At 54.6% G+C, this 13,198-nt stretch overlaps 1 protein-coding gene across 2 annotated transcripts in view; it reads right to left on the reverse strand.

Annotated features, from left to right (window-relative positions):
* Nucleotides 1-296: 296 nt before the first annotated feature.
* The window catches only part of LAMC2 (laminin subunit gamma 2), a 36,093-nt gene continuing 23,191 nt past the window's right edge, over nucleotides 297-13,198 (reverse strand). For both annotated transcript variants that reach the window (XM_006126919.5, XM_075936784.2), the window contains exons 11-23: nucleotides 12,449-12,694; nucleotides 10,458-10,594; nucleotides 8,857-9,013; nucleotides 8,228-8,433; nucleotides 7,768-7,847; nucleotides 6,132-6,269; nucleotides 5,755-5,899; nucleotides 5,323-5,472; nucleotides 4,941-5,055; nucleotides 4,357-4,556; nucleotides 3,363-3,521; nucleotides 3,179-3,278; nucleotides 297-2,405 (exon numbers count right to left, since the gene is read on the reverse strand). In XM_006126919.5, the coding sequence (XP_006126981.3) occupies nucleotides 2,155-2,405; nucleotides 3,179-3,278; nucleotides 3,363-3,521; nucleotides 4,357-4,556; nucleotides 4,941-5,055; nucleotides 5,323-5,472; nucleotides 5,755-5,899; nucleotides 6,132-6,269; nucleotides 7,768-7,847; nucleotides 8,228-8,433; nucleotides 8,857-9,013; nucleotides 10,458-10,594; nucleotides 12,449-12,694 (2,084 nt within the window). In that variant the 3' untranslated portion in view covers nucleotides 297-2,154. The remainder of the gene's footprint in view (nucleotides 2,406-3,178; nucleotides 3,279-3,362; nucleotides 3,522-4,356; nucleotides 4,557-4,940; nucleotides 5,056-5,322; nucleotides 5,473-5,754; nucleotides 5,900-6,131; nucleotides 6,270-7,767; nucleotides 7,848-8,227; nucleotides 8,434-8,856; nucleotides 9,014-10,457; nucleotides 10,595-12,448; nucleotides 12,695-13,198) is intronic.

Raw genomic sequence — 13,198 nt, forward strand, 5'->3', positions numbered from 1 at the left:
AGCAGCAGGAGGGGCTGGGAGGTGCTCCAGGTGAGGTGCCCAGCAGTGGCAGGCAGGGCCAGAGGAGACACCTGGCCCCAAACATTGGTGGAAGGGGGCCCTTGGAACTGAATATTCCTGGAGCAGGGTCACCACAGGCCCAAATAACTTGTCACCCCGACTATAAAGTATCGTCATCTCAGTAGCTTTGCCTTCTCTGCTTTAGCCACTAGCCCGCGCTGCCGCCTTTCCCTAACCGCCAGTTCACCTCTTCTGGACACAGAGGGAGGAAAGAAAGAAGAGCAACACCCAAGCACTCGGATTTGTTATTTATTGACTTTTTTTCAAATAGAAAGTTCACTTAAGCATAACAAAACAAAACGAACACAGACCCATAACATCTGCCCTGTGTGGTGCCATGGGAGAAATCCCAGAGCAAGCCAGAGGTGAGTGTGCTTCACTATAAATAAAAATATTCCATTACGTGCTTATTTAACATAGCAAAGAGCTGGCACTTTGTAAGAGACCCTGAGCAACTGAGGGGTGAGTTTGTCCCCAGAGTGACCTCCTCTGGGGCATGATTGAGGGGCTGATCCTGCCACTCTGTGGGGCACACGAGAGGTAACAAGGGTCCAGCAGAGCCATTCTCTAGAGGTCACAAGGGCCGAGAGACTGTCTTCACTGAGACAGGAACAAAATGGAATCCCATCCACAGGAAACCCACTGGCGGTAGAGATGTCTCCCCGGTTCCTCCAGATTTAGAAACAGATGGTTAAGAATCAGTCACAATGTCTCTACCTTGAGGCTGCTCAGTGCAAACCATTGTCTGTTGGGAGGAAAGGAGAGGACAGCACCAAACCCGTCACATCTGGTTAGCTTTACGGTGTTCGGCTTTTTTAACGGGGTGATCGATATGCTACCCATTGCATAAGGGAAAGCTTGGCTCCAGAGTGCCCGCAGCTGTGTCCAAGGTCAGCAAGACAAACCCCTGCTCCTACAGAAAGCCCCAGGGGATCTTTGATGTCCATGCAGAGAAGGCAAGAATTTGTTTTGCAAGCTGTCATCTGTCAGATGCACAGTAGAGGCCTGGTACTCCAGCGCCCAAGGAAGGATGAAGGGCTGAGTCATCCCTCCTGGGGCTGGGCACCTGTGTTGCCAGCGAGCACAGACCTGAGCTTCTGATCACGAGGACATCCCTGGTGGCTAACCCCTTGGGAACCCACCTGAAAGGCCCAGGATGAGAAGAGGGAGGAGAGAGGGCTGTGACATCACCCCAGAGCAGGGGATGTGGTAGGAAAGACATTCCACCCGAGGGCCCCTACATCAATCCAAGGCATTACTGACCATCCTCCCACCACTGACCCTTTTAAGCCACCAAAAATAAATCCCTTCCCTCCTCCCTTTTGACTAACCAGGTATTTACTTTGCTACCATACTGCAAAAAACAGCCCCTCTAATGGAGTCTAAAGCCCCACAACAGGCGAGCGGGTCGCTCTGGGGTCAGTGTCGAGACGGAAAGGCCGCAAGGCCTGTGCCACATCGAGAACGCCGACCTCCTAGGCTCTGCGCCCACCCCTGCCGTTCGCTGGGCCCGGAAAGGATTGCTGGTGGGAACGGGTCTAGCAATGCGTCCAGGGGAGCCACCGTTGCCTTGGGTGGAGAGGTGCTGGCTTTTGAGGAGAGTGGGGAGTTCTGCTGGATGTGCCCAGCCAACAGGGCCTTGGTCAGGACAGGGAGAGCTGCAGGAGACGGAGTTCAGACTCTCGACGTTCATTCGGCGACTGTCCAGGAGCTGAACTGCTGGCAGCTCCTTCTTGGGCCACGCTCTAGGGACGGGTTCTCCCGCCTTTGGCTCTTCACGGCCAGCAGCACCTTCATGCAGCCAGGTCTCTTTCCTTCCTCCTGTGCTCCAGGGACGGATACCAGAGTCTCAGGCTTTCCTGGCTCAGAGGCGCCTTGTGGTGATGTTGGCATCAAAACACGGAGTCCTGAGGCAAACGTCAGCAAATTGCAGCACTGAGTCTGACCTGCTGCACTCCAAGGGCCTGCGTGCAGCTTGGCAGAGCCAAAGCCAGGTGCTGGCGGGCTTGCCTTCCCCATCCTCCCCCAGCCCGTCAGGCCAAGCCCTGGTATTCACAGCCTGAAACACCCTGTCCAGAGAGTCTTCCCAACAGCTCAAGGACTTTCGATGGGTTTTAAGTTGTAGCAGCCGGGGGGCAGACTGTCGCGGATCTCCTCCAGGTTCCGAATATCAGCCAGGATCTCGTTAATGCTTCTCTCCAGTGTCTGGACCCGCAGCTTCTGCAGACTGGCTGTTTGCTCCAGCTCAGCCATCTGCTTTTTCAACTGGCCGTTCTCGGTCCTGGCCTTGCTGAGGCCGCGTTCGAGCTTTTTCAGCGCCTCCTCATCCACAGAGCCCGGCTGGTCTGGTTCCGAGGAGGAAGATAAGAAGAGGAAGCAATGAACAGAGGCTGGGGACTGGGTCTTTCTAAGCACACGGCCCTTCATCTCCCCCTCCCACTACAGTTACCCAGGGCTCTCCCCCTACCTAGGCTTTGGAAAAAGGCAGACAGCAAGGGGGGGGGCAGAACTGAAGAGGAGCGAGAGGAAGCTGGGAAATACTCGGAATTCCTTTCTTCACATCCTCAGCTCCAGGAGGCCACGTTTCTGAGGTGACAGGTTATAAACTATGAAATGCCTCCCGCTGGTGTGGGGTGCAGGGAAGTTTGGATCTGAAATCGGCCACACGCGTAGCAACAGGGCACAGTCACGGAGGACAAGGAGAAAGCTGGTCATGTGGTGGAGATGCTGGACAGGGACTCGGGAGATCAGGATTCAGCCGCGTTGCCACGGCAGCACCAGGGGCACGTGCTCAGCCCAGCTCAGCCATGTCTCCACTACCACAGCAATGTGGCTGCATTTACTCATGCTAGCTCATCGAGCATCTGCAAGTCTGTGAGGTAGGCAGGGATCTCTCCTCCCTGCTCACAGCAGAGACACCGCCACAGACAAAGAGCGATATGATTGCTGGCCACATAGCCTCATGGAGCTACTGCAGGGACTCACAACCCTACCTCGTAGTGGAGACAGAGCATCCCCATTTTACAGATGGGCAACCAAGGCTTCCCACCTCCCACCCTTTGTCTTGTTGGTTACGTGTGGTTGGCCAGCATCTAGAAGAAGGTGTCTCTACACTTACCTATCCGACGTAGAAGATCTTCCAGGGCATGCAGTGTCTCTTGGACAGCAGTCCCAGCACTACGGGCCTCGTCTTGGGCCCCTTGTACCTCCTGGCCAGTCTAAGGGAGGCAAGAGAAGGCAGTGAGGGCCTGTGTCACCCGGGCAGGATGCAGCTGCTTTGAGGCTGAAGGATGGGAACTCACTTTTTGTACAGCGGTGGCATCCATATTAATCTCCAGCGCCTTCCTCGTGAACTCCCTTTCTGCTTCTCTGGCCTCGTCCCGTAAAGCTATGACTCCTCTCTCCAGTGCCAGGGCCCCATCTGCTGTCCTGTTGGCTTCCAACCTCAACCGCATTATCTCCTAGGAACACAAAGGCAGCCAGAGTAGGCGATATCAGAGAAGCACGAAGGCCCACGAGGATTCATTTGGGAGAGACAGAGCAACAACGCACACAGGTGACTTGATTTGTGATGTGCTATGCACCCACAACTGCTACTGCTTTCAGCGGGGGGCTGCTAGCCCTGAGCACCCCTGCAAGTCAGCCAGAGATGAACGGGCAAGAAAGACGACCTGGCTCGTGAGCCTGTTTGACACACTCATCAGGCCCAAGTTACATCAGATTCACCCACTTGCATCAATATCATATTGGTTTCCCAGCTAGTTTATTTCCCTTCTGCAGAGTATCACGCTGCGTTGTAGCCACGCCCTGAACTCTTCCATGGGATGAGCAGACTCCAGGGGGCCAGTCTTTCCTAGGCATCCTACAGGGAGCTACTCTGGGATTTCAGGTCCATCTACGCTGCAGCTGCGATTCCCAGCCAGGCTAAATGTACATGGGACAGTTCTCACCAAGCTAGTGCGCTCACAATAGCTGAGCCGCACTGACTAGCTAAGTACGTCTTCCATCTGCAGAGCAGTCACCTCTTTAGTGGCTGAACCTGCAACGCCAGGCCAATGTCACACAAAATCTGCACGGGGACTCGGACTATGCGTATTATTTACCAGGACACTTCTGGGATACGTTCAAGTAACTCAGACCCTGCATGTTGATTGGGAGCTGAACAGGAAGTAAGGTTAGAGTCTTAACAAAGAAGTGCTTCTCCATGCCCTGTCTTCCACCCCCCGCTCCTTGCCCTTGCCATTCTTCTCCCATTCCCCAGTGCTCCGCGTCCCATTCCCCAGTGCCTGTCCCTACCTGCTGGATACCACTGGTGAGCTCCTTGGCCTCGCCGGCCATTCTTCTGGCTGTCTGTGCATTTGTAGCAGCGCTGCCCAGGGCGCTTTCCGCTTGTTCAGTCTTATCGCCCGCGTTCTTCACCATACTTTTGATGAGAGGGAGTCGTCTCATGGCTTCTTCAGCTTCTCTTCTCCTACCATCCACCTGCAGGTGAAACCCTGAAACAGAAAACACACACAGCCCGGTCAGACCCCCAAGGCGAGAGGGCATTCCTTGGAGGCCAGGCTGGGGCAGAACTGCCCCCTCGGCCGAAGAAAGATTAGCACCCCTGAAACTGCTTCTCCCATGGTAGAATGTCGACAGCAAGAGAACTAGGAAATGGGCGAGGGGATGTGATCAGAGAGAGATTCCCAGGAGGTTTGCTCCCATCCCACCACCCCAGAGCTGTGAAAATGATCAGGCTGTGCCTGGAATGAGTCTTTGCCCTTAGATGCTGGGATTACCTGGCATACGCTGCATTGGAACGCCCTGTGGGAAACAGCAACATGCGGCTGTGGGAGCAGTAAATGAGAACTACTGACGGCTGCTGACTAGCAACTCACCCCGGAGATTCTTCAAGATGAGCTCAAGTTCGTAAAACGTAGCATTGCCGGCGCTCACTGCCTGCTGGGCACTGCTCTGGGCTCGGTAGGCACGGGACAACAGCTGACTGGAAGCCTGTAACGAGCCAAAGGGGCCCAAGGAGACAGCAGATCAAGCAGAGTGCCAGGGAGGCAGCTTCATTTCACTGGGGAGGATTAAATTGCCAGCTCATCATCTGTGGCTCAAAGCCCATCCCAGCTCGGGTCAGAGGAAGGGAGGAATGGAGCTGGGATGGCAGCCTGCCTGCTGACCCGCTGCCTGCTCCTGAACCCAGCTGGGTTAAAGTAACGCACAGCTCACAGAGACAGCAGCTCTGTCAGGATAAGGGGGGGGGGGTCTTACCAGTCTCTTGCCTTCCCCGCTCTGTAACTGCCGCTGGATTTCTTCCTCCCAGCTGGCCGTGTTGCTTTGCAGCCGCCTGTATTCTGCCATGTACGTATCCACCAAGACCAACAGAGCATCCGCCTCCTGCCTGAGCCGGTTCGCCTCCCCCTGAGACACCAAGGAAAGAAGAGTTTGCTCTAGTCCCAGGTACCCAGCGCCCGTCACAAGGACTGGTCCCTGGCACTGATTGGCTGCCCGGTATTGCCAGCTCCCGGAGCTCTCCCGCAAGCTGGCACTGGAGACCCCATACCCCGCACTAAGCAGCGGGCAGGTTAAAGGGGACGTCCGGGGGTGTATCTGCTCCTTCCCAACAGGATGCTGGTGGTGGGGAAGGCAGGAAGGACAAGTGCCTCAGAGTTCACTGGTGTCCGGCAGCTGAGAGGTCCTCACCTGGAAGGACCCAAGGTCGATCTTTGATAAGCGAGACAGGAAGCTTAGGAGCAGCAGGCTGCCCTGATAGGCCTTGTCTGCCTCCACGGCGGATCTGCTGGCATCCGCCTCCAGTTGGCTGGCTAGCAATTTGCTTTCGTCATATCTGCCAAGAAAAACAAAAGCACCTCATGCCACTGCCTCGCGTTTCACAGCTCCATGAGCAGCTCGGAAATCCATTGACCCCCCCCAATGGATTATCTGCCCAAAGGATAAATTTGGCTCCACAAATTTGTGTAACATGCCAAAGAAATGGTGTACTTCCAACACCCCTTTAGGAGGGTGCTCTCTCCTCCCGCTACCACAGAGACCTACACACACGTGTGCTGTGAACCTACTTTCTCAGCAGCCCTTGCACAGAGCTTGTCAGGATATCTCCTCCGCTCGCACCTGAGCGCGCCAGCTCCAGGGCTTGCCCTGAGTCTTCCACCGCCGCCTTGGCGGCCAGCTCGATGACAAATGCTGACTGCAAGTGGCTGGAAAACAGAAGGGCTCCATGAGACAGGGGCCCGCAGAAGCCCCCTTGCTCCTTCCCTCCGCTTGTCTCGCCAGTCTATTCTGATGGGTCATCATCGGAGCAGCCATAGCCATGTGAGTCCCAGAATACGAGAGGCGCAAGGCGGGGGAGGTGGTGTCGTTTATTAATATAATATATATACACACACAGAGCGTGGTTTGAAAGCTTGTCTCTCAACAGACATGAGTCCAATAAGAGATACCACCTCCCCCTGCCTGTCTCCATCCCGAGAGCAGGTCCTTCTGGGAAACCCACACAGATAACGAGTGGTCCTGTCGCATCTTAGGGTATGTCTACACTACCCTCCTAATTCGAACTAGGAGGGTAATGTAGGCATACCGCACTTGCAAATGAAGCCCGGGATTTGAATTTCCCGGGCTTCATTTGCATAAGCCGGGCGCCGCCATTTTTAAATGCCGGCTAGTTCGAACCCCGTGCCGCGTGGCTACACGCGGCACGGAGTAGCTAGTTCGGATTAGGCTTTTAATCTGAACTAGCTGTACTCCTCGTGGAATGAGGAGTACAGCTAGTTCGGATTAGGAAGCCTAATCCGAACTAGCTACTCCATGCCGCGTGTAGCTGTGCGGCATGGGGTTTGAACTAGCCGGGATTTAAAAATGGCGGCGCCCGGCTTATGCAAATGAAGCCCGGGAAATTCAAATCTCGGGCTTCATTTGCAAGTGCGGTATGCCTACATTACCCTCCTAGTTCGAACTAGGAGGGTAGTGTAGACATACCCTTAGAGACTAACAAATATCTATATAGATATAGTATCATGAGCTTCCGTGGGCAAAATCCCCCTCCTCAGATGAGCAGAGTGGAGAGAAAAGGGGAGACCTGATCACTTTATAACAGAAAAAGAAGGGGGGGGGGGAAATTACTTGTCAATTATAGTGCCAGTGCTAATGAAGCTAACTGAGTGAGCTGGAAGTGTCCCATCCTTAGCTTTTGTTGTCTATTGGGTGTTGAATGTAAGGAAAGCAGGTTTTATAATGGCCCATCCAGTTCATGTCTTGGTTCAAGCCAGGAGAGACAGTGTCAAATTTGCATCGGAAGGCCAGTTCCACACCTCTCTCTGTAGTTGGTTTCTGAAATTCCTTTGTAGGAGAATGGCTGCTTTTAAGTGAGTTAACGAGCGCCCAGGCAGGTTAAAACGTTCTACAGGTTTTTGTGTGTTACCGTTACCAATCTCTGTTGTGCGGCCATGGAAAGCTCATGATACTGTATACATATTTTTGTTAGTCTCTCTAAGGTGCTACAGGACTACTCGTGGTTTTTTAAAATTACAGAGTAACATGGCTACCCCCCGAAGAGGTAAGAAAGGGCAGGATACCCCTGCAGAATATGTGCTTTCTGGCAGCGATGGTTCTCCTGAGTGCATCTCCTCACAGCAGCGCCGGACGGGAGGAGAGGCCGGCATGGCCCGGAATGTGCCAGTCGACAGAGCAGCCACTCACCTGTTTGCTAGTCTGAGAGCTTCTTGGGCCAGCATCAAAAAATCATTCGACCCACCAGGGAGATCGGAAGGGGGAATAATCTGTGGAGAAAGAGAAGTTAATGGCGCTCACGTGCTCTCACGCTCACTGGGTGCTGGCTGAAGGGAGGGCTTGAGGACGACTGGCAGGAGGTAAGAAAAGTACCTCACACTGCCGCAGCCACTCCCTAAGCCGCCTCACCGGCCGTTCCAGGCTGCACGCCCCCATGCTCCCAGTCCCCTGCCCTGAGCCCCCACAACTACTTGCTCTGGGACCACACACCCCCCACACCTTTGAGCCCCCTTCACATTTCTCACAGGTACTGTTATATCACAGCTCCCCCAATCCGCTGCCCTGAGCCCCCGTGGGGAGCGGTGATATAACAGAACCTGTACGAAATATTGGGGTATTTCACCCCTGGGCAAAGTGCTGGAGAACTTACCAGCCCACTCAGGGTCTCTTGGCTTTGCTGCAGGTCCAAACGGGCTCTCTCGATCAGCCGCCTCATGTCCTGCACCTGGGCCTGGTACTGACGCCCCAGCGCCTGCAGCCTCTCCACAGTCGCCCTGACCTCAGCCAAGCGGCTCTGGTAGCTGGACTCGTGTCCCTTCATTCTGGACACCCGGCTCTCCAGGGACTTGTCAGAGGCTGGCAGGAGAGACCAAGAGAAATTTACGGGGCCGCAAGATAAAAAACCAGAACTGAGCACGAAGCGGCACACAGCTCGATGAAGAGAAAGGCAGCAAGTCGTGGGGGCGGTGGGGCTGTCCCAGAGTGTCTCCTCATCCCCGCATTGTACCAGCACTCAGGGACTGTCCCAGAATGCTCTCTGCCTCCATACAGGACTGACAGTTGGGGGGGAGGGGTTGTTATGAGTGCACCCCCCATCTCCACAGTCAGGGATGGGTGGAGGGGAGCCTGCCCCAGAACTGCATCTCTGAAGTGCACTGTTCAGAACTACAGCCCTTGCCCTACGCCTGTGGCTAGCACTGGTGTCCTTCGCTGCATTCAGCCTTCAGGTGACCCCCTGCTGTCTTCCCTCATTGGAGGGGAGGTGCGCGCCGCTGGTACCTTGTAAGCTCAGAGCTACTCTCAGGATTTCTCGCAGGGTCGCCTCAGTCTGCTGCATCTTCCTTTCCAGCTCCCCATTGGCCCCTGCCCCACTGCCAAGCTGCAGCTGAGACACAAGCACCTCCAGCTGCCGCAGCTGCTGCAGGTACTGATCCACCTGGAACCAAGACAGGCCGCCGGGTCAGCAAGCGGCAGAGCCATGGAGGTTACAGAGACAGAGGGCCGATAAAGAAAAGTTATTTATTAGTTCCCTAAATAGAAGAACTAGAGGACACCAAATGAAATTAATGGGGAGCAGGTTTAAAACTAATAAAAGAAAGTTCTTCTTCACACAGCGTGTAGTCAACCTGTGGAACTCCTTGCCAGAGGAGGCTGTGAAGACTAGGACTATAATAGAGTTTAAAGAGAAGCTAGATAATTTCATGGAGATTAGGTCCATAAAAGGCTATTAGCCAGGGGATAAAATGGTGTCCTTGGCCTCTGTTTGTCAGAGGCTGGAGAGGGATGGCAGGAGACAAATCACTTGATCATTGTCTTCAGTCCACCCTCTCTGGGGCCCCTGGTACTGGCCACTGCCGGCAGGCAGGATACTGGGCTAGATGGACCTTTGGTCTGACCCAGTACGGCCGTTCTTATGTTATGTTCTTATGTTCTAGAGAGAAAAGGACTCGGGCCAGGTCTGCAGGCAGCAGGGGGGGGGGTGAGGAAGAGCAGCCCAGGAGCATTGAGAGGCTGAGAGTCAAGCAGAGTCTGGATCGAGCCCTTTCAGCGAATGCTAATCCTGGTCAAAAGTCCAGATTAACAGTCCTGGCAGCTGAAACCTGCTGTCGCCAGACCAGGCAGCGTCGCCTCTGCGCCTGTCTCCGACAGTCCTTGGCCTGTTTCTGGAAACAATCCCCACGGATGTCGTTTGGGGCCTGGCACGGCTACAGCACTAGCGATGTGGATGCCTGTCCACTTGAGACCAGACAGGCCACCGACAGCTTCCTGAGAGTACAAGCATCCTGTCGCTAAAGCCTGGACTGGATTTGAATTGGGTCTTCCATGCACCGGGAAGCAGGGAACCCTGAAACCCGAGCAGGAGGTGGCAGGACTGTGAATGTGTTCTGCTCCAAAGGGAGGAAAGTCCCAGACTCCTTAACCTCATCCCCTCCCGACAGCACCCGCAGGGAGAAGCTAGCTCCTAGAAGGCCCTGCTCCCTCATCTCATCTTCTCCTGCAAAGCTGAGAGCAGAAGGGGTGGGAAAAGCCCTCTCCCTCCCCAGAGAAAGGCTAAAAGCCAGACTTGGCAACCCCACGTCTGCACTGAGCTGATTCTTGGAGGGAGAGATCTGCATTTCTGGGCCGAGCTGGGCTCTCCGGGTGCGGGAGGGTGGTTAATCCCCTTTGTATCTGGAAAAGCGAATTTGCTGAACCTTATCTGTGGATTTGCCTTGACAGCTACTGGGTTCAATCTCTGACAGGAATGCAAAAGGAATTAGTGCCGGGGGAGGAGAGGGAATTATTGCTGAAATCTTCTGCTGGAGATGCAATGTCAGGGAAGGAATTCCAGCTCAGAAACCAGGGCAATGGGCACCCGGCTGACAGACAGACAAACATACCTGTGTTTTCACATGGCCGTAGCAGGTGGGGCACTGGGAGTGCTCACAGTTGGGCCCCTCGAATCCCGGCTTGCAAACACAGCTCCCATCGCTTCCGCACTTCAGGGGGTCAGACCCTACCGAGTTGCAGTTGCAGGCTGCAGAGAAAGCATAGGGTTGGAAGGAGCCACAAATCAAACCAACATTCAGAACCAAAGAGCCTAAGGAAAGATAGCAGCTCTCATAACAACATGTTCCTGTCCTAACCAGAACATCTTTCCATCCCTCTCCCCCATCTCACACTTCTGATCCTGCACTGTTTTTCCAAGGTGCATAACAAGCTGCACCCTGACCAACCGGTCTGCCCGCCTCCCTTTCTGAGCTAGAGAGAGAGAGCAATGAACAACTCCTACCCTGCTGCCAGAGTCGCTGTTCACCTCTGTATCGACAGCTTCCAAATAGTTATCGCTCCCTAGAGAAGGAGTTCAGATGCTGGTGGGAAAACCAGTGATGCTACAAGATGTCGTGCTGGTGATTTATACCGGCCATACCTCGGAATAGCACTGCACCAGCAAGGTACTGCTGGAGCCATCATCTCGGGATGGGGTTCAGCCTTACGGCCTAGCCTCCGTGTCCCCACTAGTATATTCCAGGTACTGAACATTCTCCCGGGAGTTTCAGCTGGACCCAGTATTCCTGACTAGTCTGAAAATAACGTGTAACGTTACTGCTCACTGGGAAATCCACCCTGAATGCGGATTCCAGAACCAGCTGGTCCAGTGATGAAGGAAGGGACTCTTGCACAGAGTGTGCAAAAACCGGCCCAGGATCCTTAAAACGAGAGGTGCTCTGAAAGCAGCATGACACTAGTGCTGGGTTCGGGAGTCCATTCCCAGACCAGTCACGCTCTCGGCACAAGGCTCCTGTCTGGGATTCATTGCTGGGCCTCTCATTCTCACCAGCAAACCTAGTCGTCTCTCCGTTCCCTAGCTCTTCTCTGATCGGTACATGCTTCAGCCACATCCCTCTTAACCCCCTCGCACAGCAATGCAAACCTCCTTCCCACACAGCTGTGAGCCCCGAAAGAGCTTCCAGCAGTCTCAGCAAATGCTGAAGGAATTTAGGTCCGTTCCCTGGATCTCCTCACGAGTTTCCCACTGGTGGAAACTCCCCATATGCCGACACAAATCCAGGCCTCTGGGAAGCACCTGCGTCTTAACTTGAACCATCCAGCCATCAAGCAAAGCCTGGGAGTCCAACAGCGAATTAACGGTCGCTTTGATGCGTTGTGAAAGTTGCATTCTTACATAGCAGCAGCTCCCACACCCTTAGCCTCATTGACGCAAACATGCACATTCTCCAGGGCAAACTTGTTCGGCTGGAGTGTGCACTGGACCCAGTATTTGTATTTGCCTTTGCATTCCTCGCGGGCTTTGGTACAGTGGCAGGGAGCCATTTGCGGGGCCTGAGAGAGCACAGGACTCTGGTCTCCGCACAGCATTTCAGCTCCTGGCGTGAGGGACGGAATGTCGTGAGAACGCAGGAGCACGTGTTCTTTGAGCCCCACCAATGGCTCCATGAAGCACTGAAAGGGCTTGTGAAAAGGGTACCCAGGAAACCAAAGTCAGAGATGCTTGATTTTACTTACACTTACCATGTCCCAATGGGGAGGGCAGAGAGCTGCATGGGAAGGTGAGAAGAGTCTAGGGTGCATCTACCCACCACCGCCTCACAAATCTCCAGGGGCACGAAGTCTGGCCTTGCACTCCTCAGATAGGAGGGCTTCCACCACACCGTGTGCTTAACTTGGCACTCCTTGAATGGCTCTCAGGTCCTGGCTCCCCCCAGATTTCCGCAAAGCGCAGCCCAGGTTTATCCAGATCCTGCTGGAGGCTTTATCCGACGTGGGACTTACATGCCCAGCTTTGATACTCGAACGCTCAGAGATGTGTTTCCCCACAGGCCCGCCCTCTCCAATGCATACACACGCACGCTCCAGCTGACACTCCTACCTTGACACTTCTCTGCCGGGTTGGGGGCCAAGGGGTTCCCAAAGAACCCCTCCTTGCATTGGGCACAGGAGAAGCCGGCCGTATTGTAGAGGCATTTCAGGCATTCGCCCGTCAGTTGGTCACAGTTCCCCGCAGCACTGGGATCTACGTTGCTGCTACACTGGCAGGGCCGGCAGGGTCTCACGGGGCCCTTTTGGCCCAAGGGGTCTCCAAAATAGCCGTCAGCACAGAGCTCACAGTTAGCACCTGGGGAGAGAGAAACAAAAGTCAGAGGCCAATTACCCTCCAGAACCACACGGCTGAGACCCTCCCCTCCCCCGAATGCCGAGGGACACAGGCACTATGCCCTGCTGGGATCTGCAGGGCAATGAATTCACAATCTCGGGTCCATGCTCAGGGAAGGGAAGGGAACTCACCTGCTTTGTATAGTTATGAGAAGCCAATTTAGCTCCATGGAGCCTCTGACCTAAAGCAAGTCCCCTTCCATCCCAGCCGAGGGGCAAGAAGGAGTCTCTCCCCAGGGAAAGGAAGGACCCCTAGGCCATGGTACCGTGACAGGAAGCCTATTCTGACCGACTGGGGCACAGCACTGGGACAGACGGCCTGGGATCTGCTCTTGTTTCTCCCTTAACCCCAACACTTCCTCTCCCTGTGTCTCAGTTTCCCTCCCTCACCCTTGGCCAGTCTGGACTTCCTGTCTCTCACTATGCGTGCGTACTGCAGCTGGCATGTTGGGGGCCTGATCTCGGC

Source organism: Pelodiscus sinensis, chromosome 9 (assembly GCF_052426305.1).
Source record: "Pelodiscus sinensis isolate ZL-2025 chromosome 9, ASM5242630v1, whole genome shotgun sequence".
Taxonomy (NCBI): domain Eukaryota; kingdom Metazoa; phylum Chordata; order Testudines; family Trionychidae; genus Pelodiscus; species Pelodiscus sinensis.